We start from the raw sequence: 24807 nt of genomic DNA, 5'->3' as shown, positions 1-24807 counted from the left end.
TTGTTTGCAGTTTCCATTGCATTGTTAGGATGCTTTTATTTAATGAAATGTTTTGTTCTTTCATGTTCAAACAAATATTTTCAAGTATCTATTGTGTGATTTATTTTGTTTTCTCTTCTGTCTAGCAGTGATTTTATCAGTGACAGAATAATGGCAATATCATCTGCAATGGCTGCTCGTTCGCGAAGTTCTGATGTAGCTCGTTTTGAAATTCTAAGTGCTGAGCACAGGTAACTTTCTTCTATGTACAAGAGCTGTTTCTTTGGCATAAGACTCTAGCATTCCCGTTGAAAGTATGTGTGTAGATTCTAGAGAAGCCCATTTATTTTGTTATTTGCATTGCCATCAGCCCTGTTGAAAAGCTTGATTGTTTAGGAAACTATTAAAATTATTAAGAAATTTAAATTATCTGTTTTGTGTGATGAATATCTCCAGCAGTTAATAGAGAGCATCAATTTTCTTTGAAAGGAATCATTGATTTGGTTCTAATCCTTTAGATTGTCAAAATAAGTCATTTATCCATCAATATAGGTTTTATTTTGTGTATGCCTTGAGCTAAAGTTGAACTCCTGTAACATGTCTTATATTCTTTAAAATGAAGGAGCCATAACATTTTATGTTCGTTTCTTTCAGAGTTGCATGGACATGGATACAGCTATTTTTCAAGGCCCCCTTATATGGATATGGCTGGATATAGAAAGCATAAAATACAGACAGACAGACAGACAGACAGACAGACAGACAAACAGCTATAAAACCTCACTTGAGTAGTAGTAGAGTATAATATGTATATGTACATACATGGATATGTATATGTATATATACATATACATATGTATATACATATACATATATGTATATGTATATACATACATACATGTATATATATATATATATATATATATATATATATATATATATATATATATATATATAACCTCACTTGAGTAGTAGTAGAGTATAATAGCTCTGTTGGTTCTTCAATCTGCCTTAAGCAGTTCCTAAATTTCTTAGATCTTATGCTCAAAATCATTGAGAAGTTGGCCAACAAATGAGAGAGAGATCCCTGGATCAATCTCTCTGGCAATTTTGGCTCAGCAAAACCAAGGTGGGTGACCCTGTAAGAGACATTGGTGGATTATTGGCAGTAATCACATCACAGTGCACAACAGATGCATATTTTTAAACATTATGACAAGATTAGTAAAAATGCAAATGTAGATGATATTTTCCTTGTAATTTTGACACTAATGTTGAAGAATAATTAGAAATAAATTACAATTATTTTAGATTTGTCATTTTAGAAATGTGTCTGGGCTGGGAAGAATGCACAGAGATGTATCGGGAGCACAAAGTCTTAACACATATTTCAGACAATATTTTGCTTGATAATTCACTTATAATGTAAACATTCCCATTATTTACCATGAAAGAATTATATTACTCTTTGAGCAAAAGCTAACATAAACAAATAATTCAACACAACAAATGTGCATGAAGAAATTGTAATCTTTAATTATTCTTTTCAGAGAGATATTATATTACAAAACTGGGGACGACGAGCATATGGCATGCATTCATATAATTTCATCCATAAATAACATATTACATTAGAAACTAGTATAGACACTTAAACAATATATTTCCTATTACAAACTTGATAGAACTCTGCTATCCCGCTTTTTTCAATCTTTGTTTACTATAGATTACATCCCTTTTATAGAAGAAATATTTGTGAAAGCTCATGGAAGAGTGATACATGATTCTTCAGAATCAGCTTGATGAACTCTCATGCAATTGAATGGATGTAAAGACTCATGAACTGCTTGAGAGCAATTCACATGAGCCTACAGGCCATTTTAAGAATTACTTAGAGCTAGATCGTTCTTGATCCAGCTAAGTTAAAGTGCAACTTGTTGCTTGAAGTCACGGTGAGGGGGAGCAAATGTTTAGGAGGTTCTCTCCTGATAGCTTGGACTTTGGTGACAACTGTTGGAGATAGGGATGGCACAGGAGTAGACATCCCTGGCATACTATATAATGGAAATGTAACATTTTGGCCTGTGTTTTTAGTAGTCTATCCAAACTTTAGATAATAGCGTACTTCATTTTTTTGTATTTGCTTGACTCATATAGTGGGATATAATCATTATCTTTCAAAAAAGATTCCATATGTTTTGTAGTTTTATCTAAGAATCATTTAGTTTAATTTATGTTATATTGAAAGCTATTTATAAACTATATTGAATTTAGCAATGGTCATAAAAGTTTTTTCACATATGCACTTATTCTTATTGTAATGGCAATGATTTTGATAAATCACTTTTCTTTTTTGTTGATAGTGCTATCGTCAAGGGGAGAGAGGATGCTAATGTACACATAGATGCTGTCATTGATCCTTTGAGTTCTTCTGGTCAGAAGATTGCTCCACTTCTTCGTCTACTGGAGAAATGGTTCCAACCTAGCTTGCGGATTATCATGAATCCCATGGTAAGAACTTTGTAGTCAATTGATTATGCATTTTTTTATGCATTGGGATATGTAATGGGAAGGATTTATGATTTAGAGAGTGAGGTTTCTGGAAGTGAACAAATCATAGGAAAGCAAGAGAAATGAATTGTATATAGTAAGGTTCTATTAGAAAAAAGGACTTGGAAAAGGATTGCCTAGGCGATTCGAGATAAATCATAAAATCAATTCTTTATGAATGGCACAGTGCTTCGTTGCACACCAAACACACCTTTTCTTATCCATTTAGTTTGACTTGATTAATGCTTGAATCTCTTTTGAATCAATAAAATGCTCCCTAAGAGTAGTGGAAGAATATCTTTGGGTGTAGACATCAATGATCTTAACCAGCAATAAAGACTAGCAAAATTTGGTCTGATAGATTATGACGATTCAAGCCATCATGTTGGTGGTTTTGTCTTGAGTTAGCAATTAATACATTACAAGTGAGAAGTGGTTACTGTGCCTAGAAAAGACATGTATAGGGTGCTTGGAACTGAATTTTCTATTCTTCTGCTACATTACATATTTGATTTCACAATTGATTTCTTGAATGCTTAGGAGTTAGGATAAATGTAGATGATAGGGTGGGTACTTGAGGAAGTATGCATGGTATGAAAAAGGTTTATTTGTTTCAATTTGTATCCTCTTAATGTTTGATTTGCATTTATCTTTCCAGAGCTCTCTCGCTGATCTTCCACTCAAGAACTTCTACAGATACGTTGCTCCAACAAAGGTGATCTATTCTGTAATTGCAACATATCAAGGCCGCGTACAATTAGAGGGTCTATTATAAGAATTTCCTTTTATCTAAACTGACTTTTCTCAATTTTTATGCAGAATGATTTCAGTGGTGAAAGTTCCTTGATAAATGGTCCAACTGCATGGTTTTCAAACATGCCCTTGTCTAAAACACTGACCATGAATTTGGATGTTCCTGAGCCATGGCTTGTTGAGCCTGTAATTGCTATGTATGTGCAGAATTTGATTGTTTGTAGCTTTTGTATTTTTGTTAACTGGGCATTTGGAAAATGGTAATTTCTGTAAAATTTAGTTGCAGTCTTGAGCATTGTGATTTTCCAATTTAATGTGTTCTGATTGTACAGTCACGATCTGGATAATATTGTTCTTGAGAATCTTGGAGATGCAAGGACATTACAGGCTGTATTTGAGCTAGAGGCCATTGTTTTAACTGGTAAGTTTTGATGTCATAGAAGTATGACTTGATTAATATGCTTGGTAAGTCTTTTGTGAGGGTTATTTCTGTTTGATTGCTAATTGACATGAAATTAGCATCTCAACAACCTTGTTCTACCTGAGCAGGTCATTGCTCAGAAAAAGATCATGACCCTCCTCGAGGTCTTCAATTACTTCTGGGAACGAAGCAGAAACAACATATGGTTGACACTATTGTAATGGCTAATTTGGGCTATTGGCAACTAAAAGCTGCTCCCGGTGTGTGGACCCTAAGTCTTGCACCTGGAAGATCTGCAGACCTCTACACTTTAGAAGGACCACATGAAGGAACTGAGGAAGGTCCTATGAAAAAGCTTATAGTAATTGATGACTTAGGTGCACAGTTAGTTCGCCTTGAAGTGGTAAGAAAGAAGGGGAAAGAGAAGGAAAATTTACTTAGTGCTGCTGATGATATTGACGATAATGGTCACTCAGAAGGAGGAGAGCAGGTGCCCTCTTTTCTTTGTTTATGAAAAACTTAATCCAAAATTGTGAAAACTTTATAAATTATTTCATTTTTATTTGGATCTTTAGAATATAATATGTTTTGGGGTCATCTCAATTCATGTATAGCAAAAAAGTTCCTATTTATAAAACCAAAGTTAAATGGAGTAACAAAGTGTTGTTTATATGGAATACTTTGATTCAGATGAAGCGTAAAGGATGGAAGAAAGGACTACTGAAATGGGCATCTGGTTTAATCGGTGGAGAAGGAAATGATAAGGGAGATAAGGACTCTAATGTAAGATCTTTGCAATTATTTAACGCATGACATCCAATTAATCGTTGCAAAGAAGTGTAATGATTTTTTTATGTGAATTGTTAAGGAGATTTTCACTCACTGAGTCTATCAACAGAATATGAAAGTAATGTATTGCAGTGTTTTGGGTCATAGTACTGATTGAGTACATAAGTTTGATATAACGTCAATGGTGTTCTACAATATCTTCCTAGCCACTATAAAGTCAATACTCTTCGAGACTATCTTACTAAACCTATGGAATCATGTCATCCTGTAATTTCTATGTGATATAGAGTCTAGACTACATATGTACATGCAGTGGCAGCTATTATTCAGGTTTGCTTACATGCCAAATTTTTAGTGCTTTTATAGAAGAGCCTTAAGTTCAAATCTCCAAGGGATTATTAAGTGTTGAAATTGGGTAAAATACTGCATCCAACTTGGGATGTGTTGTATCCCAACTGTTGGCTTTGATGGAAGAGGTACCCCTTGGTCATATCATTTTATAGGAAACTTATCTTGAAAAGGGAAATGACCAATAAGAAAAGATATTGCAGTTATAATTTAATGAAATTTATTTTTATATGGATGATTGGTAGGTGGTTGAATTCACATAAGAAATTCTGTAGAGGAAACAAGTTATTCGTTCTAGCAAGAATGATAGTTGTTCCAGTTGTTTCTATATAATGGTGACACACAGATAGTTCTATACTCAATAAACATATTTGTAGAAACTGAAAGATAAAATTTAAGAGCTACCTTGATGTAAAGGGAGATTAAACTAACTATTTTATGTCTACTAACTAAACTAACAATCTAGTAGTCTTAGATTAATTTAACTAAAGACCAGAGCTGGGTGAATGTAAAAAGGAAACAAATTAAGATGGCAATTACGTTTATGAACAGAGAGGTGTTAAAAATACAAAGAAGGTTAAGAGGGGCAGTCCTAATTTGTTAGTTGATGATTTGGATGCCAAGTTGGAAACTGACTACAAGAAAGGGGAACAGGGACTGTTGCTGTTCAGGGACTCTACTGGGGGTGTGTTAGAGTCCATCCTTCTGCAGATTCATCCTATGTGCAGGACAATTGAGACCCATTTGTATGATGGCACACAGTCCTTCAAAATAGACACAAAATAGCAAGGAGCAAGATATCAAAATATATAGACATCAAAATAAATAAAGGAAATAGTAGAAATGTCAATGGAGTGTTAGGATTACACGCTACAGACTAATCTATTGAATCTTGAGAAGCAAATTAACAAGCATCCTGCATCTAGGACAAGGGAAAAGGAGTGATTGCATATGACCCTGCCAAAGGGTTAGACTCTAATTTAAGCCTTTTGGCTTCAACGGGCAGTTGAATATATTTTGTTTGTGCACATATAAGTGCTAAGAGCTAAATAACAATGTGAGCAATATGAATAACAATAACTATATCTGAAGGGGATCTTTATTGTGTGGGTGTGCAGAGAAATCAAGGTGATGAGAACACCAGTATTGCCAAAGGAAATAAATACTATAAAGGTTATCATAAAAATAATCCTAAAATAAAGCAAGAAAGGAATACTGTTCTCTTAGGAGAAAGACAAATACAGTATATTAGAGGGATAATAACAAGAATAAAGGATTATTGCCTTTCCAAGAAATAGAGAGGGCAATAACATAGAGATCCTGGATGTCTTTGAGAACCACAAGAAGAAAGCTTTTGTATAGTAGAAACATTGTCTGCAGCCAAGAGCCAAATAGAAATTTGAGAATAATGATGTATAGCCAACAAGAAGTAAAAGATAGCCAAGAGATTTGAAGAGAAACTAAGAGAATAGAACGACCCAAAAAACCACAAAACGTTGCAATAGGGGCTTAATAATAGAAGGAACTATTGGGAACACAGAAACTGGTCATGGAGAGAGCTGTTATGAAAGTCATTAAAAATGAAGTTAGGAATAAGGGTTCGTAAACAATTGTAGAAATTTAAAATGTCAGGGACAAATCTGCAAGTTCCTAAATGATTGTAGAAATTTAAAATGTCAGGGACAAATCTGCCCTTGCAGGGACATCTTTGCACTTTTGTTAAAGTCTAGGCATAAATGGATTACTGGAAACACAAAAAAGGTGATATGACAAAGTTAATATAAATTTGGCAGTTGGTGAGGGAAAAAGGGCATAATAAATAGGCTGAATGAGTACTAAAACATGTTAAGGGAATGAATCATATAACATTTGCAATTTATAGAGTAGAAATTGCAGGGCATGCTATATTTGACTCTACTTAATCTTATTTTAATTTTAGTTCAAGAGATTTAGAAAATGCTACTCTTTGTTTGGTGTAGAGAAACTAGCTGGTTTAGAACCAACCTACCTTCTTATGATGTCAGCTAGGCAACATCTTGCTATATTTTTTTAATTTTTAACACAAGTTGTAATGTTTCAATGTAATGCTAGTTTCATCAGCTTGTAGATGCACAGAAGTTTGACACATTTATTCATTTTGATTTGTGAAAAATAAATTACATTAGACACACAGAACTTAGAAGCATTCAACCCTGGTCTCCTCCATGTTCTTGGCAAATGTATCTTAAAAAATAATCTTTGCAACTCTGTTTGCTTCAGCTTTCCAGGAGGAAGTCTCTTCAACCACTTTTTTCTCACAAACATGTGTTTTAGGTTGGGTAATGCAATTGCAATATTCTACAAGGTGAGGAAAGTGGCAAAGCATGTGATCCTTGTATGTGCAATCTCTTTGCCATTAGTGTTCTCTCTCAATCGATTCATGACCTGTGTGATTGTAGATGTATTTAGTAACATTCCCTTGCATTTTCCAGCACATTCTTCACCCAACTTAATTTTCCCATGTCTTCAAGGAGAGTCAAGGCACAAGGGATTCAAAATAATGCAAATGCCTCATCTCTAGATGCATTGTTTGTCATATTTGGATAACATTATCTGTCCCACCTCCATCACCATCTCATTCAATACGCTCAACAAAGTTGTCATTTTTTTTACTTCATTGGAGGCATCAACTTACATAAAAAATATCAATTGTTCTTTTGAAGCCGATAAAAAATTAATGACTGTCCTATTGCTAGCATCCATCCACCTATCAAATAAAATGTTGCAGCCTTTGCTTTTCCGAAACTGTTTTTGTCGACAATCTTATGTGTGTTTTGGACCTCATCCACCAAGAATTGGCCACTCAATTTATAATCTCTTGGTGCCTTGAACCTCTTACTTGCCACAGTCAATGTAGTAACCAGTAGGTTCCAATAAGGTCTGATAGTAACATTAAAAGGGATGTTATTGTAATACCAACATTTGGCACATTGCCTGTTCCATGTAGTACCTTCTGATGAAGGTTGCACACCAAGATTGTTAGAGGAACAAGAATTGTGGCTGCCCACATTGCCTAATCCTATATAAGTGGTTTAATGGTAGAAGAGCCCCCATATTTCCTTTAGAATTTGACCTTGTAGAACTGTGAAATGGGGGTGAAGCTTCCATTACCCTTATTGTGCTCTTTTGCTTTGCTTTTTTTTGATCAAATGCTAAAATGAGAGCTTTTGCCTCATTTTTAACTTCCAAGCTTGCTTCAGTACATGGCTGAACATCTCGAGACACATGCAAGGGGATACTTCAAGTGATTTATACTTTCTCTCATATATTTTAGCACAATAGTTGCCAATAACCATTCCCTTTCAGGACCTTCTGTACCATTTCTCAAGTGCGTGCCCTTAGGCTTGCCTATTTTCGTACTCGTACTCATGAATGCCATATTCTTTTAAAAGAAAATTGGAAATAAAGCTTGGCAAAAAGGGAAATAATAGAAATAAAATATTAACTGTAGCTAAAAAATAATCGTCATTAACAGGCTATACAAACTCTGATGTTTTTTATTTGTTTTACTCAAGTTGTCGCTTAATTTTAACTTTTCTTGGCTATATAGCCCATGACAGTCATTTTAAAAAATTTTAATGACTGTCATGGGCTGGTGATAGTCATTAAAATTTTGAAGTTAAAATAGTGACATCTAAAAGATAAAATTAAAAAAATCATAAATTTGAATCTGCACAAAACAACAAATGGAGTGATGAACTGTGAAGTAATGATGATAATGATATGTACCTGAAACTTTGAAAGTTTGTAGACCCACAACACTCCAAACACAGACCGCAAAAATACAAACACAGTGCTGGAAATCATGCCCTGGTTGTGGCCATAGTTGTCTGTCTATGTTGAAGGCTTTGTTAAAAAAAGAGAAAAATGTGGCACTTCTTAATCTAAGCATCTAGCTGAGTTCTCTGAAATTGTGATTTTAGGCTATTACCATTGAGTTTTGGTGTTTTTTTAGTGAAAAAATTGCCACAATTTGTCAATAAAAACTTGGAGCCAAGTTTTTTCAGTGGTTACTGAGCTGCTGGTTTTGTTATAAATGCCTAAATATATAAATGAAATAGAAAATTGAGAGTAGAGTGCTTGCAAGGTATTGAATGGCATCTTTCGGTAGAATGAGCAATCTAAGTAGTTTTGGGTATTAGTATAGTAAATTTTATATGTCAAAGCCAGTTACATTTTGTTCTCTATGAATTGGAATGCTGGCTATTCTTTGTAAGCATATTCCCCGTAATCCCCAAAGTTTCAACCACTATCAGAAAAGACAATTGGAATTAGAACCCCAAAGACAAGAATATCATTCTAAGAATCCTCTCTCGGTATCAAAAGATAACAAATATATGATAAGCTAACTTATTAACTTGAGTTTGCCATGTTGCATGGATTATCTGTGCAGCATATTCAATATGCCAATTTCTGTCCAGCTCCTCTTACTTCAGAAATTTATGGATGTATACATGTACAAGAGTGAAAATAGAGGTGGTCCGATAAGTGTGAAAGCAAGCTTGTGAACAGAGCATCAACACATTATGATATTTGAAGATTTATTCTATGTGAAACAGGTAAATTTTAGAACCAATTTCACCCACAACAAGGTCAAGGGTGAAGTTTGAGATGAATATGCAGAGGCAATGGTTTGATTAAAATCATCAATTTTGGCATTCTGGTGTGTTTCTACTCAAGGAAGGTATCGGCATACAAAATGTTGCTTACAATTTAGAACAGTGCAGGCTTGTTACTATTGTTATCATCTAGAATACATACATTTTCTTCACTATTTATAAACTTACACAAGGATGATGATAAAAAAATAAACTATTGGAAAATATCTAGTTGGGCAGAACTCACGTTTAGAACTTTGTACAACAGATGAGCCTGAACTTAGTATTAGATAGTTTAAATGAGGCTGAAAGTCTAAGATTAAGATGAGGTCTTTATGAAGGGAGTATGTAATAGAATTATCTCATAAAATATACTATAATAAGTGCTTATTAACCATGACACTGATAAATCTGCACAAAATTTTATACCTCTTCAAAATTTCAGGTTGGATTTTTCATATAAAATAATACAACCTATTTTTAGGCAAAAATAGAACTACGTATCTTGTTATGTCATTCAATAGCCACTTAATGTTTTGCATGTTTATCTTTTGGGTTAAAAGCAGTCTAAAGTACTTAATTTCATTTGCACTATCTGTGTTAAAGTTTAAAAATAATGCTAGCATTTCTCCAATAAGAGATGCGATTTTGTGGCATTGCCAATATTCAACATGCAAACAAAATATTTAGGGTTTGATTGTCAAGAAATATTATCAACTTATTTGTTGGTTAATTGGCACACCATGTCAACACCCATAAACTCTAAGAACAATTTTCTTATGATGATTCTTGCGTTTAATTCAAATATATTGGCATAAAGGCTACATTAGGTCACATGCATGCAGTTCTGTCCTTTTTTATGATTCTACTTACAATGAATTTACTTTGGAGATGAATAAAGTTTTGTGTCTATTTTTTCTAAATATATTTTTCTTGATTTCTTAGAACTTCAAAATTTGATGATGTAGAAGAATGTTTCACTACAGGTGCATAGAGAAATTGGAAGGCATGGTGATACGATCAATATTTTCTCAGTAGCTTCAGGGCATTTGTAAGTTTTCTGTTGGATGTTGTAATCTATCCATCGTTCTGAACTCTGTTCGAGATTATTTTACAGGTTTTTTAGAGTGCTTACTGATTGAAGAGCACACAATTATACTGAGAGGGGGGGAGGGTTGAATCAGTATAATAACAAACTTTTACTTTTCAAAACTTGATTAGATGCAATATCAATGCTTCAATAAGCTTAATGAACCACACATGCAAGATCTAGCTAGTAAGAACACATGTTTTACATGTAGACCCTTGTGAGAGAAAACCACAGCAAACTATTGCTTTTGTATCAAGAAATTCTTACAAGTTTCATAGGCACCACCCACAGGAGACACTAATCCCCTCTAGAAGACTTGTAGGCACCAACCTACTGGAGTCACCAATCCCCTCAACTGAGCACCAACTCAGCAAGAGACACCAATTTCTTTGAGTGCAAAGTAGAAGGCATCAACCTTCAAAATGCAAAGTAATAATAGTGTTGCATCTGCCCTAGATCCCTTCAACAACTTCAACAAATATGCCCACTTCTTCACAAAGCTGCCTTGAATCTCTGATCACAAATCTCTACTCAGATCTTCAATATGATCTTAAAAATATCCTCACAAATCTGCATTATCTTTACATGAATCTGTACTATTATCTTCAATGATGTCTCTTCACAAATCTAACATGAGTTTGCTCCAATATTACTTCACAAAATGAGATTAAATGTGCCTTGTAAATCTGCTCAAATATTTGATAAATAATTTTTGTAACGACTCTTTCTTTCTGCCCTTCATACACCAGCAAATCTACTCTAAATCAGAATGATATTACACTTGAATTGATGCACAATAACCTTCAAACATCTCTCATTTATATCTCCCACAAGACACCTCTTCATTCCAACTGTCATCAGCCATAAACCATGTCTGCCAGGAAGTAGTTTTTTTTTTAATTTTTTTTTCCTTTAAAAACTCTTTTTCAATGCGGGCGCACAGAGGTTGTCCCTCTTGAAGAGGGGCACCTAAAATTAATTATAAAATATTTTAACTACCCTTGAAAAGGGGCAGGTCCAAGAGGCAGTTTGTCCAAAAACTAAAATATTATTTTGCCTTAAATAAGTCACCTTTATCATAGATGCCATAATTTAATATTTGTGCAATTTAGTAAATAAATTGCCTTTCCTTTGATTTACCAAATCTCGATCTTTGTGCTATAAATTAGGCACATGGTAAACCACTCGCTACTGATTGGCCTCTTGACATCAATGACAATAAATACAACATTGATAAACTTTTCCACTAAAGAATTTTAGTGCACTCAGAAATCTTGAGTATATTTAGTTGGTAGGTGTATTAAAGCCTTCTCTTGGTTTCTGGCAATATAATCTTTCATGGAGCAACATCTTCTGCTAACCAATGTACTTGCTCAATTGTATATTAGTTGCCTTATTTTTATTCGGCATTTGTTTTGCTGTGACGATGCTTCCAATGAAAACACAAGCAAGAACTTTGAATTGATAAATATGAAGTTGCATGGTTTAAAAATTATAATGGAAGGTTTTGAAATGATATTAATTATTTGCAGGTATGAACGTTTTCTTAAAATAATGATTCTAAGTGTGCTTAAGAACACGAATCGTCCGGTGAAGTTTTGGTTCATCAAGAATTATCTCTCCCCACAATTTAAGGCAAGTATTTCCATTTGTATCAGCAGAAGTCACCATTCATCATCTGGATGTGCTGCCTCATTTTATGCTTGTTATATGATTAAATACAAGGTTTTTTTGGTAACAAATCTTCTTTGTTGACACGTAATCATTTGTATCAAATGGTGGATTTGAAAACATGGAACTTATATTGGTTTGTTTTTGTTAGGATGTTATACCACACATGGCACATGAGTATGGATTTGAATATGAGCTTATTACATACAAATGGCCTACATGGTTGCATAAGCAGACGGAGAAGCAACGAATCATTTGGGCTTACAAGATTTTGTTTCTGGATGTCATTTTTCCACTTTCATTGAAGAAGGTACTTTTTAAAATGAACATCTATTAGGGCTATTTAGTTACCAGCTAATTGGGTTGAATTGTTAAATATTTTCCATATTAAATTGTTTCTATGAATGATATATATCATGTGGCTAAAAAATTTCTGCTTTACTTGAATTTATAAATGTTGAATCTTGAATTCGATGCATTATTTGAATGCCTATACTTGAATCTTGTTGATATGTACCACTGAACATTGTAAAAATTTGAGTATATAAATATATTTTATACTGCCATCTCTAAAAAATGGTCTCCTGGACCGTGGTCCCACAAACACATCCTGCAGTCCTTATTCTGGAAGCACTGTGGAACATAGGTTTAAACTGGAACACACCTCTATGTCTCACCACTGAAGTTGAGGAGTTTATTTTGATTATGTTTCTTCTGATGCTACTTGATAAAAATATTCTACCTATAAGCCTCTGAAGTTCAATTCATATAATTCAAATTCTTTCTTTCTTGCATCCAATGAGGTGGACTAAAACCTATAACAATGATCGATGATGAAAGTTTTATATTCTGACTTGTAGTACTCAAATTGCCTTATAATAGGTTCTGTGAATTTGAAAATTAATCTTTAGAAAAATAATAGTCATATTCATTATTTGGAGATAGGGTGATACAATGAAGCAACTCATTCTAGGTTACTTCCAGGTAAATCACAATTTGTAAAAAATTGCTTTCCATTATTCTTAAAGGATTGTAAAGTCCCAAACTACGAAGTCTGATGCTGATTGTTACCTCCTACTAGGGTCAGTCTATCCTTCATCTGTGATCATAGGTTCAATGTCAACGCATTTTACAGTCTTCTGATGCTGCACTTCTCTCTTATTTCTGCAATGTTGAATTTTTGTAGCATGAGTTCATGTGGTTGTTTCATTTGTTTTGTTGGTTTTGGAATTTTTATCGTTTTACTATTATTTAAAATTCATAGAAGATTAACAAGTTGTGCAATCATGTTTGTTATGAATGAAAGTTATTGATCTCCATCCATTCGGTTCACTGAATTTTGAAAATAATTTAATGTTCAGTAAACAGCGAGTGACACCCTTTGGTAAGGGGCCAAGGGCCCTAACTAGGGGAAAAAATCTGTATCAAGTTCATCAATTCTATTTATAATACTGTGATTGATTGTTCTGTCATTCTCAAACATAGGTGATGCTATTTTCTTGGTCAGCTTTAAATGTTTATTAAGCTATTTCTTGGATTTTTTAATCAATTTTTTACAATTATATTGATATTTTAACCCATGCATGCCATCAAGGTCCATTTCAAATGCCATTTGAGCAATAGAACACATTTAACTTTTAGTTGTGTTGAAAATATAGATCATCATTGTACTATTCACGAGTGACTTGTATTTGTTGGCTGACTTGAGCGGTTGGATGCATGTATCATATTCATTTGGATTTTGATTAATGGGAAATTACATGCTAACTGCTAGTTCCCGATTCACAAAATTATATGCTCTGCTATGCATTCTGAATTTTTTTTTAACATGATTTTTAAGAATGGTAGATTTGTTTTTTTTTAATGTTTGTTCAGATTTGAATCTTGCAAAAGTTTGTTTTGTTTGTTGATGGATAGCTTTGGTCAGATCCTACAGGGCCGACTTTGCCATCAAATGTGTGAAGGGCCTTTCGGCCTTGCATATTTAATATGCCCGATCTAGAAGAGACGTGTTAATGTAACCGTTTTTGTGAAAGACGTATTAGTTATGCTATAACCGATTCCTATTCAAGAGATGTGTTGGTTAATAAGAAGCCGACCCTTGGAGGAGTTGCGTTGATTGAAGGCAAACTTGATCGGGTACATATATGTTGTTTGTATTCCTCTCCAAAGACACGACTTCATACACTCATCCAGCAGATTGAAGAATATATACTTCAGCATATTGTGTATTACCTAGCAGATCGAATAAACATTCTTCAGCAGATTGCATTCCTTGATTCGCATATCATTATCATTCAGTAGTTCGTGTTATTATATAACAGATCGGTATCTCTCTCTCACATACCAGCAGATCGTATATATCATTTGTAGCAGTTTGTGTTCTATCTCCGGTAGTTCAGAATCTCCTTCTGCATATCATGGTTGATGTTCAGCAAATTGTCAACTTAGTCAGCAAGTCGTGATCTTCATACAAGCGAATAGAATCGATATTGTATTGGCTGATTCTAGATTGAATCTGCTTATTGTATAACTTCAAATTGTGAAGCCTTTGCAAAGACATTTGCTAATACATTACAAGAGATTAATTGCTGGGTTTTTCACCTTAAAGAGGAAGGTTTTCCCAAGATATATTCTGTGCATTTATGTTTGATATATTGTCTATCTAATCTGATCATAAAACTTAACATGGTATCAGAGCCATGGTGAAAGAAAGATCGTGATTAGATTCCTACAACTTCTAAGCATTCTCTCCTCTCTCTCCTTCGACTAGTATCCACTAAAGTCTCGAAAATGGTGAACGGTCTTAAAGTAGAGGATAGGCTTGATGGTGCATCTAACTTCACCTCATGGAAGTTTAGAGTGCTAATTGCACTTGAAGAAAATGATCTTCTGCAATTTGTGGAGGAAAAGGATTTATCCAAACCTGAAGATCATGAGGAGAAGCTTCAATTTAAGAAAAATGCCATCAAAGCAAAGAAGATATTAATCGACTCCGTGAGGGATCACTTGGTGCCTCTCATATCCAAGATGACAATTGGGAGAGATATGTTCAAGACCTTGGAAGATTTATATGAGATTAACAACGTAATTAGGGCTCTTGCCTTGAGGCAACAAATCCACCAAGTAAAGATGGCAAAGGGAGATTCTGTCATCACCTACTTCATGAAAATTTCAGAATTGAGAGATCAACTAATTGCAATCGGAGATCAAGTGATTGATAAAGACCTTGTCATGCTAGCCTTGAATGGCCTTCCTCATTCATGGGAGCCATTTATCCAAAGCATAAGTGGAAGATCCAAATTACCTAAGTTTGATCAACTCCGTGCGGATTGTATTCAAGAAGAATCAAGATTGACGGCTAGGGGAATTATCAAGAGTTCTCAAAATGAAGATACACTGTTCTTGCCACTCAATCTACCAAGAAACGTAAGAAGTGGAAGAAGGGCAACTTCAAAAGGAATAGAAATCTGAAATCAGATTCCGCACCTAATTCTAGGAAGAAGAAGAAAGATCTCTCTCGCATCCAGTGTTTTAGGTGTGACAAGTTTGGTCACTTTGCAAAGGATTGTTTGACAAGACCAAATCATCAAGGTGCAAACATCAATGAAGTCTCATCTCAGAAGGAGGTTGAAGATAACTCCAATGGTTTTCTTTTCATATGACATTATTAAGCAATGTTCCTACGGACAGTGATACCTGGTTAATTGATAGTGGAGCCTCTCGACATATCATTGGTTATCGGGAGCACCTTTCTGATTTAGTGGAGGAGTCAAATCTTCAAGTTATCATTGGAGATGATGCATGCTATTCAGTAAGAGGATTTGGTGCTACATCTCTAAACCTTGAATCTGGAGTTTCTGTACATCTAAGTGATGTGTTGTTCGTGCCGGGGATCAAGAGAAACCTTGTGTCTACTTCAGCCTTGGAGGATAAAGGATATCAAATTGCATTTTCTGAAGGAAGAGTTCTTGCTTGGCTTAAGAACTCCAGCATCAAGATTGCTTGTGTGATCTATGGAAATCGACATGAGAGTTTGTATAAACTCTCCACTCCTCCAGTGCAAGCTCTTCTTCATGATTCTTCCAGTTCCAAGGAACTTTGGCATAGAAGACTTGGACATCTTCACTTCAGGGCTCTTCCATCATTGGAGAAGATGGTAAAAGGTATTCCTAAACTTAATCATGTACATGATGGTACTTGTAAAGGTTGTGCTATGGGTAAAAATATTAAGAATCCTTTTCATAGCAGTGAAAGGAGGTCTAAAGAAATACTAGATCTTGTACATTCAGATTTATGTGGTCCAATGTCAATTCCATCCCTAAGTGGATGTTTGTATTATGTAACTTTCATAGATGACTACTCTAGGAAGACTTGGATTTATTTCTTAAGGTCTAAAGAGTCTGATGAAGTCCTAGGTAGGTTTAAAGAGTTTAAAGCTCTTGTAGAAAATTTATCTGCGAAGAAAATTAAAACTTTAAGGTCTAAAATGGAGGTGAGTACACCTCGGGTAGCTTTCGTGATTTCTGCATTGAGGCAGGGATCAAGGAGTTTTGTGTCCCTTACAACCCTAAACAAAATGGGGTTGCAGAAAGGAAGAACGAATCTATTGTTGAAGATGCAAAAGCTATGATTCATGATCAAGACCTTCAGACTTTTCTATGGGCAGAAGCCTCTAGAACAACAATGTATGTTCAGAACAAACGTCCTCATCGGATATTACAAAATATGACTTCTGAAGAAGCCTTTTCAAGGATCAAACCTGATATTAGTCACTTGAGAATCTTTGGTTGTCCTGTGTATGTTCATATTCCCAAGGACAAGAGGACCAAGTTGGAACCCTCTGGCAAGAGAGGGATATTTGTGGGCCACAGTGAAACCTCCAAAGCCTACCGTATTTACATTCTTGGTCAGAAGCAAATAGAAGTAAGCAGGGATGCCACATTTGAGGAAGATGTTGCATTCAGGAAATCTAAGGGTTCTTGCATGGAGATGGATGATGAAAATCATGAGACTCCTCAAGACATGGATGTTGATCATACTCTTGAGATTCAGAGGGAGTCTATAGAACCTGATATGAATGATGATCCAATTGAACCTTTGGATCCCATTGATGGGCCTAGAAATATTGTTGTGACTTGAAAGAGACCTCTTTGGGCAAGAAACACTATGCGGGAAGTAGAACAGTTTGCCGCTCCTAGAGGCATGTTCAGAGAAAGTAAAAGACCTCAGAGATTCTCTAGCTATGTTGCATTGATGTGTAATCTTATTGAGTCCGAACCTTCCAGTGTAGAGGAAGCCTCAAAACAATAGGTTTGGAAAGATGCAATGGATGAGGAGTATCATTCCATTCTCAAAATTGATGTGTGGGATATTGTGCCTAGACCGAAAGGGAAGTTTGTTGTATCTTCCAAGTGGTTGTACAAGATTAAGCATGCAGTTGATGGTAGCATTGAAAAGTACAAGGCTAGATTTGTGGCTCGTGGTTTCTCTCAACAAGAGGGAATAGACTATGAAGAGACATTTGCTCTTGTTGCCCGCTATACTTCCATTAGAACCATCATTGCCATTGCAACAGCTAAGGGATGGAAGTTACATCAGATGGATGTGAAGACGACTTTTCTCAATGGTGTGATTGAAGAAGAGGTCTACATCGAGCAACTTGAGGGGTTCGTGATTCATGGGAAAGAGTCCCATGTGTGTAAATTGAAGAAAGTCCTACATGGTCTTAAACAGGTTCCTAGGGCTTGGTATGAAAGAATTGACAGATATTTAGTGGGTTTGGGTTTCTGCAAGAATGATGCTGATCCAAACCTTTACTTCAAGGTATTCAATGGTGATATGTTGATCTTGGTACTTTATGTTGATGACCTATTTGTCATAGGAGAAGATCATCTCACTGATAGATGCAAGGAGTTGACTTCCGAATTCGAAATGAAGGACTTAGGACTCATGCACTTATTTCTAGGGTTGTAAGTTTGGCAGAGGCCCAATGAGATCATCCTAAGTCAGGGAAGATACACCATCGATATCTTGAAGAGATTTGGAATGACAGATTGTAAATCTTTGTCCACACCGATGGAAACTAACTTGAAGAAATTGAGGGAAGCTGCAACTAGTTCAGATCTTGTGGACCCTACTATGTACAGGCAGTTGATTGGGTCCTTGATGTATCTGGTTAACACTAGACCAGATATTTGCTATGTAGTGAGTGCACTTAGTAAGTTCATGAGTGAACCCAGACAGATACATTTAGTTGCAGCCAAGCATATCTTGAGATACTTGTGTGGCACAATTGGATATGGCTTGAAATACTCTTCCAGTGTGGACCTGATACTTGAAGGATATTCTGATTCTGATTGGGCAGGGAGTGTTATTGATCGGAAGAGCACCTCTATTTGTTGCTTCAGCTTGGGATCTGCTATGATTTCCTTGTGTAGCAGGAAGCAACCTTCAGTAGCTCTGAGCACTGCAGAGGCAAAATACATTGCAGCATGTGTGGCAACTTGCGAAGCAATGTGGCTCCGTAAGCTCCTTGCAGTATTGTTTGGACAATCATTGGAGCCTACTACCATTCTTTGTGATAACCAAAGTTGTGTGAAGCTTTCAGTCGATCCAATATTCCATGACAGAACAAAGCATGTTGAGATTCAGTACCACTATATCAGAGATATGGTACAGAGGAATGTTGTTCAGTTGAGATACATTTGTACTGAGGAACATACGATTGACATTCTCACCAAGCCTCTTGCGAAAGTGAAGTTTGTGCATTTTCGAGACAAGCTTGGAGTTGTGGAGAATAAAGCCCTTGCTGAGAAGGAGTCTTAGCATCAACAATTACGTGATATGTATTATAATGCATTCTTCTATGTGAGAGAAGTTTGAGGTGCAAGCCCTTGTTATGCATTCTTCTCTGTGAGAGAAGTTTGAGGTATCAACCCTTGTTATGCATTCTTCTCTGTGAGAGAAGTTTGAGGTATCAACCCTTGTTGTGCATTCCTCTCTGTGAGAGAAGTTTGAGGTTCCAGCCCTTGTTACACCCTCTGCGAGTAGGTATGGTGGATGTCATGTGAGAGATTCCATGACTTGGCATTTTTGCTCATTCACCCTTTGGGAGTAGCCATGGTAGATGTCACTATGTGACTCAGATATCGAGAAGGATTCCTCCCTAGCTAAGAGGGAGTGTTGATGGATAGCTTCGGTTGGATCCTACAGGGCCGATTTTGTGTAATGTCCCCACTTTAGCAGTTGACCAAGTGTGTGTGCGTTAGCCTTGTTCTACATGGTCCCGAGGGCTAACGAAGGGTTTAAGGGGATCCTGGAGTGTTTTGGCGTAGTCATTTCTAGTTTGGGCCAAAACGAAGTTGATTTACTTAGTTTCAGGCATACTTACTATTTTTAGTAAGTCAGCAGGACATAGTGGAGGCCAGTTTTGGTGTTTGGATTTGATACTCCTCGGTGAGAGCTTTCCGACGAGCTATCACTCGCATTATTCGTAGTCCGATTGCTAATACATTTTAATGCCTGAAGTTTTATTAAAGTAACATTTAATTTAATTTGTAAAAAATTAAAGTGTTACTCTAATATTTATTTTATGGGGATCTGTACCCAAGGGAGACATAAGTGAATATTTTAATATATGTTTTATATTGCTCATCTTTTATCCCACATTGCCCAGGAGAGTTGAGTCGACCCTTGGAAAAAGAATAAAAGAAAGTATTTGTGGCTTCATTAGATATGTTGAATATGAGAAGAATTGGTATGTGTGAGTTGCAGATCCGTTCTTGGCATTAGAGGACGTCTATCCTCTCTTGTGACATTCTAGACGTCATTCCCCTGGGGTTTGGCCTTTGGAATCCATTGCTATCAGCTTCATTATCAGGCAGATTGGGTGCATTTCCAGCTACAGGCAGATTTAATGTTTGTTCACATCTTCTTCCCTACTTGTCCGATGCTTATGCCATTTTGAGGAGATGATTTTATGAAGATATCGGACTTGTTGAAGACAAATTAATATTGCTGCAACACTATTCATGCGGGTACTATTCACGCGGGTACTATTCATGTCACTGTAGCAGCAAGATTGAAAATAATTGCTGGAGTATTATGTCAATAATGCTGGAATAATTAGTGAGTTGATAATCTGCCATGTATTTGATTTTATTAAAATCTGAAAATAACATCTTATCAGCAGTAGTTCAATTTTCAGTTTGCATATTATTGTAGTTCCGTTCTTGTCCATATTCTGTGATTTCAATTCCATGTAAAACAAACCAACATTTCATTTCCGGAGCCATAAGGGAATTTAAAACATTAAATGGAGAAATAAGGAGTTGGATGCAAACTATTTGATAAAATTCCTAGCAGCAATTGGTGTGGTTTTTGGGCATTCCGGGGTGTCCATTACATTTTGCCATCAAATGTGTGAAGGGCCTTTCAGCCTTACACATTTAATATGTCCGATCTAGAAGAGATGTGTTAATGTAACCATTTTTGTGAAAGACCTATTAGTTATGCTATAACCGATTCCTATTCGAGAGATGTGTTGGTTAATAAGAAGCTGACCCTTGGAGGAGTTGCGTTGATTGAAGGCACACTTGATCGGGTACATATATGTTGTTTGTATTCCTCTCCAAAGACACGACTTCATACACTCATTCAGCAGATCGAAGAATATATACTTCAGCATATTGTGTATTACCCAGCAGATTGAATAAACATTCTTCAGCAGATTGCATTCCTTGATTCACATATCATTATCATTCAGCAGTTCGTGTTATTATATAACAGATCGGTATCTCTCTCTCACATACCAGCAGATTGTATATATCATCTGTAGCAGTTTGTGTTCCATCTCCAGCAGTTCGGAATCTCTTTCTGCATATCGTGGTTGATGTTCAGCAGATTGTCAACTTAGTCAGCAAGTCGTGATCTTCATACAAGGCAAATAGAATTGATATTGTATTGGCTGATTCTAGATTGAATCTGCTTATTGTATAGCTTCAAAGTGTGAAGCCTTTGTAAAGACAGTTGCTAATACATTACAAGAGATTAATTGCTGGGTTTTTCACCTTCAAGAGGAAGGTTTTCCCAGGATATATTCTGTGCATTTGTGTTTGATTTACTGTCTATCTAATCTGATCATAAAACTTAACATTGTTACTGTTCCTCCAAAAAAAAAAGTGATTTGAAGAAGCACCTTTGGATTTATACTATACCAATTGATGAACATTTGAAAAAAAAAGCTTTTAGATTTTTTATCATTTATATTTTCAAGTTTCTGTATCTTAATAATAGTTGACCATAATGCGATTTTTCATTTTACAAAGCACTATGGAATTGAATGCAGGTTATTTTTGTAGATGCTGATCAAATTGTTAGAGCTGATATGGGTGAACTATATGATATGGATATTAAAGGAAGGCCTCTTGCATACACGCCTTTTTGTGACAACAACAAGGAAATGGATGGCTATCGATTTTGGAGACAGGTTATCTCCATTCCTATTTTAACATATTCAATGGTATTCCTATTTTTTATGACATCGGATTTTGTTAGTCTATAGCAAAGATTTGCAAAAATTTTAGAAGCTTGTGATAGAAACATTTTCTAAACTTTTCTTAAGTTTGTGCATTTATATATGGGGATGCTAGTTTATTGACAAAGTGATTTTTTTTGTTTTATGGTTAAGGGTTTTTGGAAGGATCACTTGCGTGGTAGGCCATATCATATTAGGTATGCAAATTTACTTTTTATCTAAGTTGAAATAAAAATAATAAATATGCATAATGCATATTATACTACTTTGAGAGGTTAAGAAGACACCTCACTTTTTGGTTAGCAGTGCTTTATATGTGGTAGATTTGGCCAAATTTCGTCAAACTGCTTCTGGAGATACATTGCGGGTATTCTATGAAACACTCAGTAAGGATCCCAACAGTCTCTCAAACCTTGACCAGGTACACTGTATATCCCAAGTTCTTATTCTTTTCCTTACAATAGGAATAAAAATGTGTTAAAATGAAAAGTTAACTCTGGACTACGGACTTTGTAAATCTCTCACGCTGATACTTTGTTTTAGTATTAATGTTATGTGACCACCTTGTTCATTTATAAATGTATTGGATGCACAACTTGATATCAAAGTCGTCATTCATTTATAAATATATCAACTTGCTTAATGTGCATCCAATACTTATTTTATACTTGGCTTTTGTAACAAAGATATCTGGCATAATATATATTGGATGCACATGAACCAAGTTGAAATACTTATAGTGTGTACTCAATTCATGCTTATTGAGGGAACACAACTTAGGCTACTGGACATTATGCATGCACAACATTATTGTACTTGACATGCTCAAGAATATTGAAAAATTTCAAGTTTAGAAAATTCTTTTATAAATGCAAAACAGATGCTTGGCTCTAGTCTTGGGAACTCTCTAGAGCAGGGAAACTATACCTTAAGGGAAGTACCTCAAGTGGTCCATATCAGTTCTCAGGTTGATCGAGTTTGGTAGAGTAATAGCTTGAAACTGTCACACAAACACTGTACTAAAATACTTACAAGTACTTTTGAGTTACGTGTACTTAGTTTCCTAAGTTTTTAACGATGTTTTACTGAGGCATATAGTGGTCAGAGAAGTGGAAGTGATTGCTTCAGATAAAATGCATAGAATTCATTTAAAATATTATTTTATTTATTAAAGTTAACATTTTTAAATTTTTGTAGTTTATATTGTATTTTATTTTAGCTCAGATAAGGCTTACTTGAAACATTTAATGATTAATATTTTTCTTTTGTAGTGTTGTAATATTAGTGTTCTCTGTTTTAAATAGTGACAATTACAGTAATACCTAATACATTCAAAGTGTTTGGCAGAGCATAAACAATCTAGGAACTCGAAAAGAATTCTGCAGCATCAAGGTTTCATTGAAGCTGTATCACCAAGTCTGGAATACAATTAAAAATTATTGATAGAATGGACCAATTGAATTACATACAGTAATGACACATGACAGATCAACATAAGCCATTCTGTATCAATGTTCCATGTAGCCTCCAGGATGAGGACGAGCTTTTGTGATGGCAAATTTTTCACCATATTTTGAGAAATGGTTGGGGTATGATATGTAAAACCTAAAATAATGTATAATATTAAAAAAATAATCATAAAAAATGGAAGAAGAACTTGCAGTTTATTATTCATGTAAACTATTTGACAATTGATTGAACCAAAATTGTGAAAACAAATATTATAACATTCAATTTCAAGATTTCATCAACTTTGCAATACAAGGTTAGTATTACAAGCATAGTTTGAAAGCTCAAACTTGACAAAATCTTCGCAGTTCAATAATTTGACTAGGACTCAAGACTTGGAACAAATTCCATAAATAAAAACTTACATAAATACACAAAATACACTAAAATAATGCATCAGATGCTTAAAACATGAATTTAGAGAACACATAAGTATACTTTGATAATAGTAGCATTACTCTAAATTAAGTTTTGACTCAACCAACCATTAGTATAGTTGTATTACAATTAATCGGGAGATTAAAACTTGCTGAAAATTTCATAAAAATATGAGAAAAATTCTATTTTTGTTATTTCAATCAAAATAAATGAAAACCTCTAATTTTGCATCCAGCACAATCCAAAGTATTTATGTGTATTGCTTTTCAAGACCAGAATTTGCTATCTTAATAATTTAATCTGTTTTAACCAACCATTGATAAATCCTTCCAATCACAAAACAATCAATTTATGCCGCTGAGATCCTAATTGCTGAAGACAAAAATTGACAAAAAACACAAAATCAGGACTTATCAACTATCAAGGATATGCAAACTTTTCCAGTTGCCAAGTTGTAGTGAAAACTTGCAAAAAAATTGAGTTCCAGGAAAGCCTCGTTGAGAATCTCATGGTTTTTCCAGCAATTATTGACATGTGGGACTTTAGTGAATTGCTACGAACAAGAATGAATGATGAGTGCTCTGAAGTTCAGTGAGAACTCACAAAATTTGCCAACTATGGTATGTACAAGTGCAATGAACTTATGGCTAATATAATCCATTATCTGATGCAATACCTTGGTGCTCCTTATTGGTAGAAATTTATCATGTCCCCTTTTCTAATAAGTTTCAGTGATGATTTGGAAGCCCGGTTTCCATTTCCTATAGGCTAAGGGAAATAATACTTAGGGAAATGACTTTATAACCTTATGGTGAGTAATGCTTCTAAGTCTCCATAAAGTGACTACTGAAAAGTGTTATCATAAAGGGGGGCACATAGAGCATTGGGGTCTTGTTGATGTGTTTTTTATGCACATGCGAACACGGAATAAAATACCAAGGTATCTTATCCTCTCTTGAACAAAGTCTCTCAAATGCTATGCTTCGCGATCAAATGAGACAACTCCAAGGTTACAAAATGTCAGGTCTTGACGTGTGGATAAGTTCAATGGTTTGATGTGATAATGCTGGAATCACAAAGGGGACTTACGTTGTACATGACTGCTCAATCTTATCATGGATTAGGATGGGTATGCCGATGAGTT

At 35.1% G+C, this 24807-nt stretch overlaps 1 protein-coding gene across 1 annotated transcript in view; it reads left to right on the top strand.

Moving 5' to 3' along the window:
* Window positions 1-24807, top strand: part of LOC131055195 (UDP-glucose:glycoprotein glucosyltransferase) — a 221810-nt gene that overhangs the window by 171731 nt on the left and 25272 nt on the right. Inside the window, exons 23-35 of the mRNA XM_057989792.2 lie at window positions 129-230; window positions 2343-2490; window positions 3188-3244; window positions 3349-3479; window positions 3615-3703; window positions 3832-4193; window positions 4394-4486; window positions 10464-10528; window positions 12100-12202; window positions 12390-12548; window positions 21588-21728; window positions 21930-21973; window positions 22083-22197. Coding sequence (XP_057845775.2) covers window positions 129-230; window positions 2343-2490; window positions 3188-3244; window positions 3349-3479; window positions 3615-3703; window positions 3832-4193; window positions 4394-4486; window positions 10464-10528; window positions 12100-12202; window positions 12390-12548; window positions 21588-21728; window positions 21930-21973; window positions 22083-22197 — 1609 coding nt within the window. The remainder of the gene's footprint in view (window positions 1-128; window positions 231-2342; window positions 2491-3187; window positions 3245-3348; window positions 3480-3614; window positions 3704-3831; window positions 4194-4393; window positions 4487-10463; window positions 10529-12099; window positions 12203-12389; window positions 12549-21587; window positions 21729-21929; window positions 21974-22082; window positions 22198-24807) is intronic.

The sequence above is a fragment of the Cryptomeria japonica genome, chromosome 3 (genome assembly GCF_030272615.1).
Source record: "Cryptomeria japonica chromosome 3, Sugi_1.0, whole genome shotgun sequence".
NCBI lineage: Eukaryota > Viridiplantae > Streptophyta > Pinopsida > Cupressales > Cupressaceae > Cryptomeria > Cryptomeria japonica.
The sequence above is the reverse complement of the archived record's forward strand: the minus strand, read 5'-3'. Positions and strand labels throughout refer to the sequence as shown.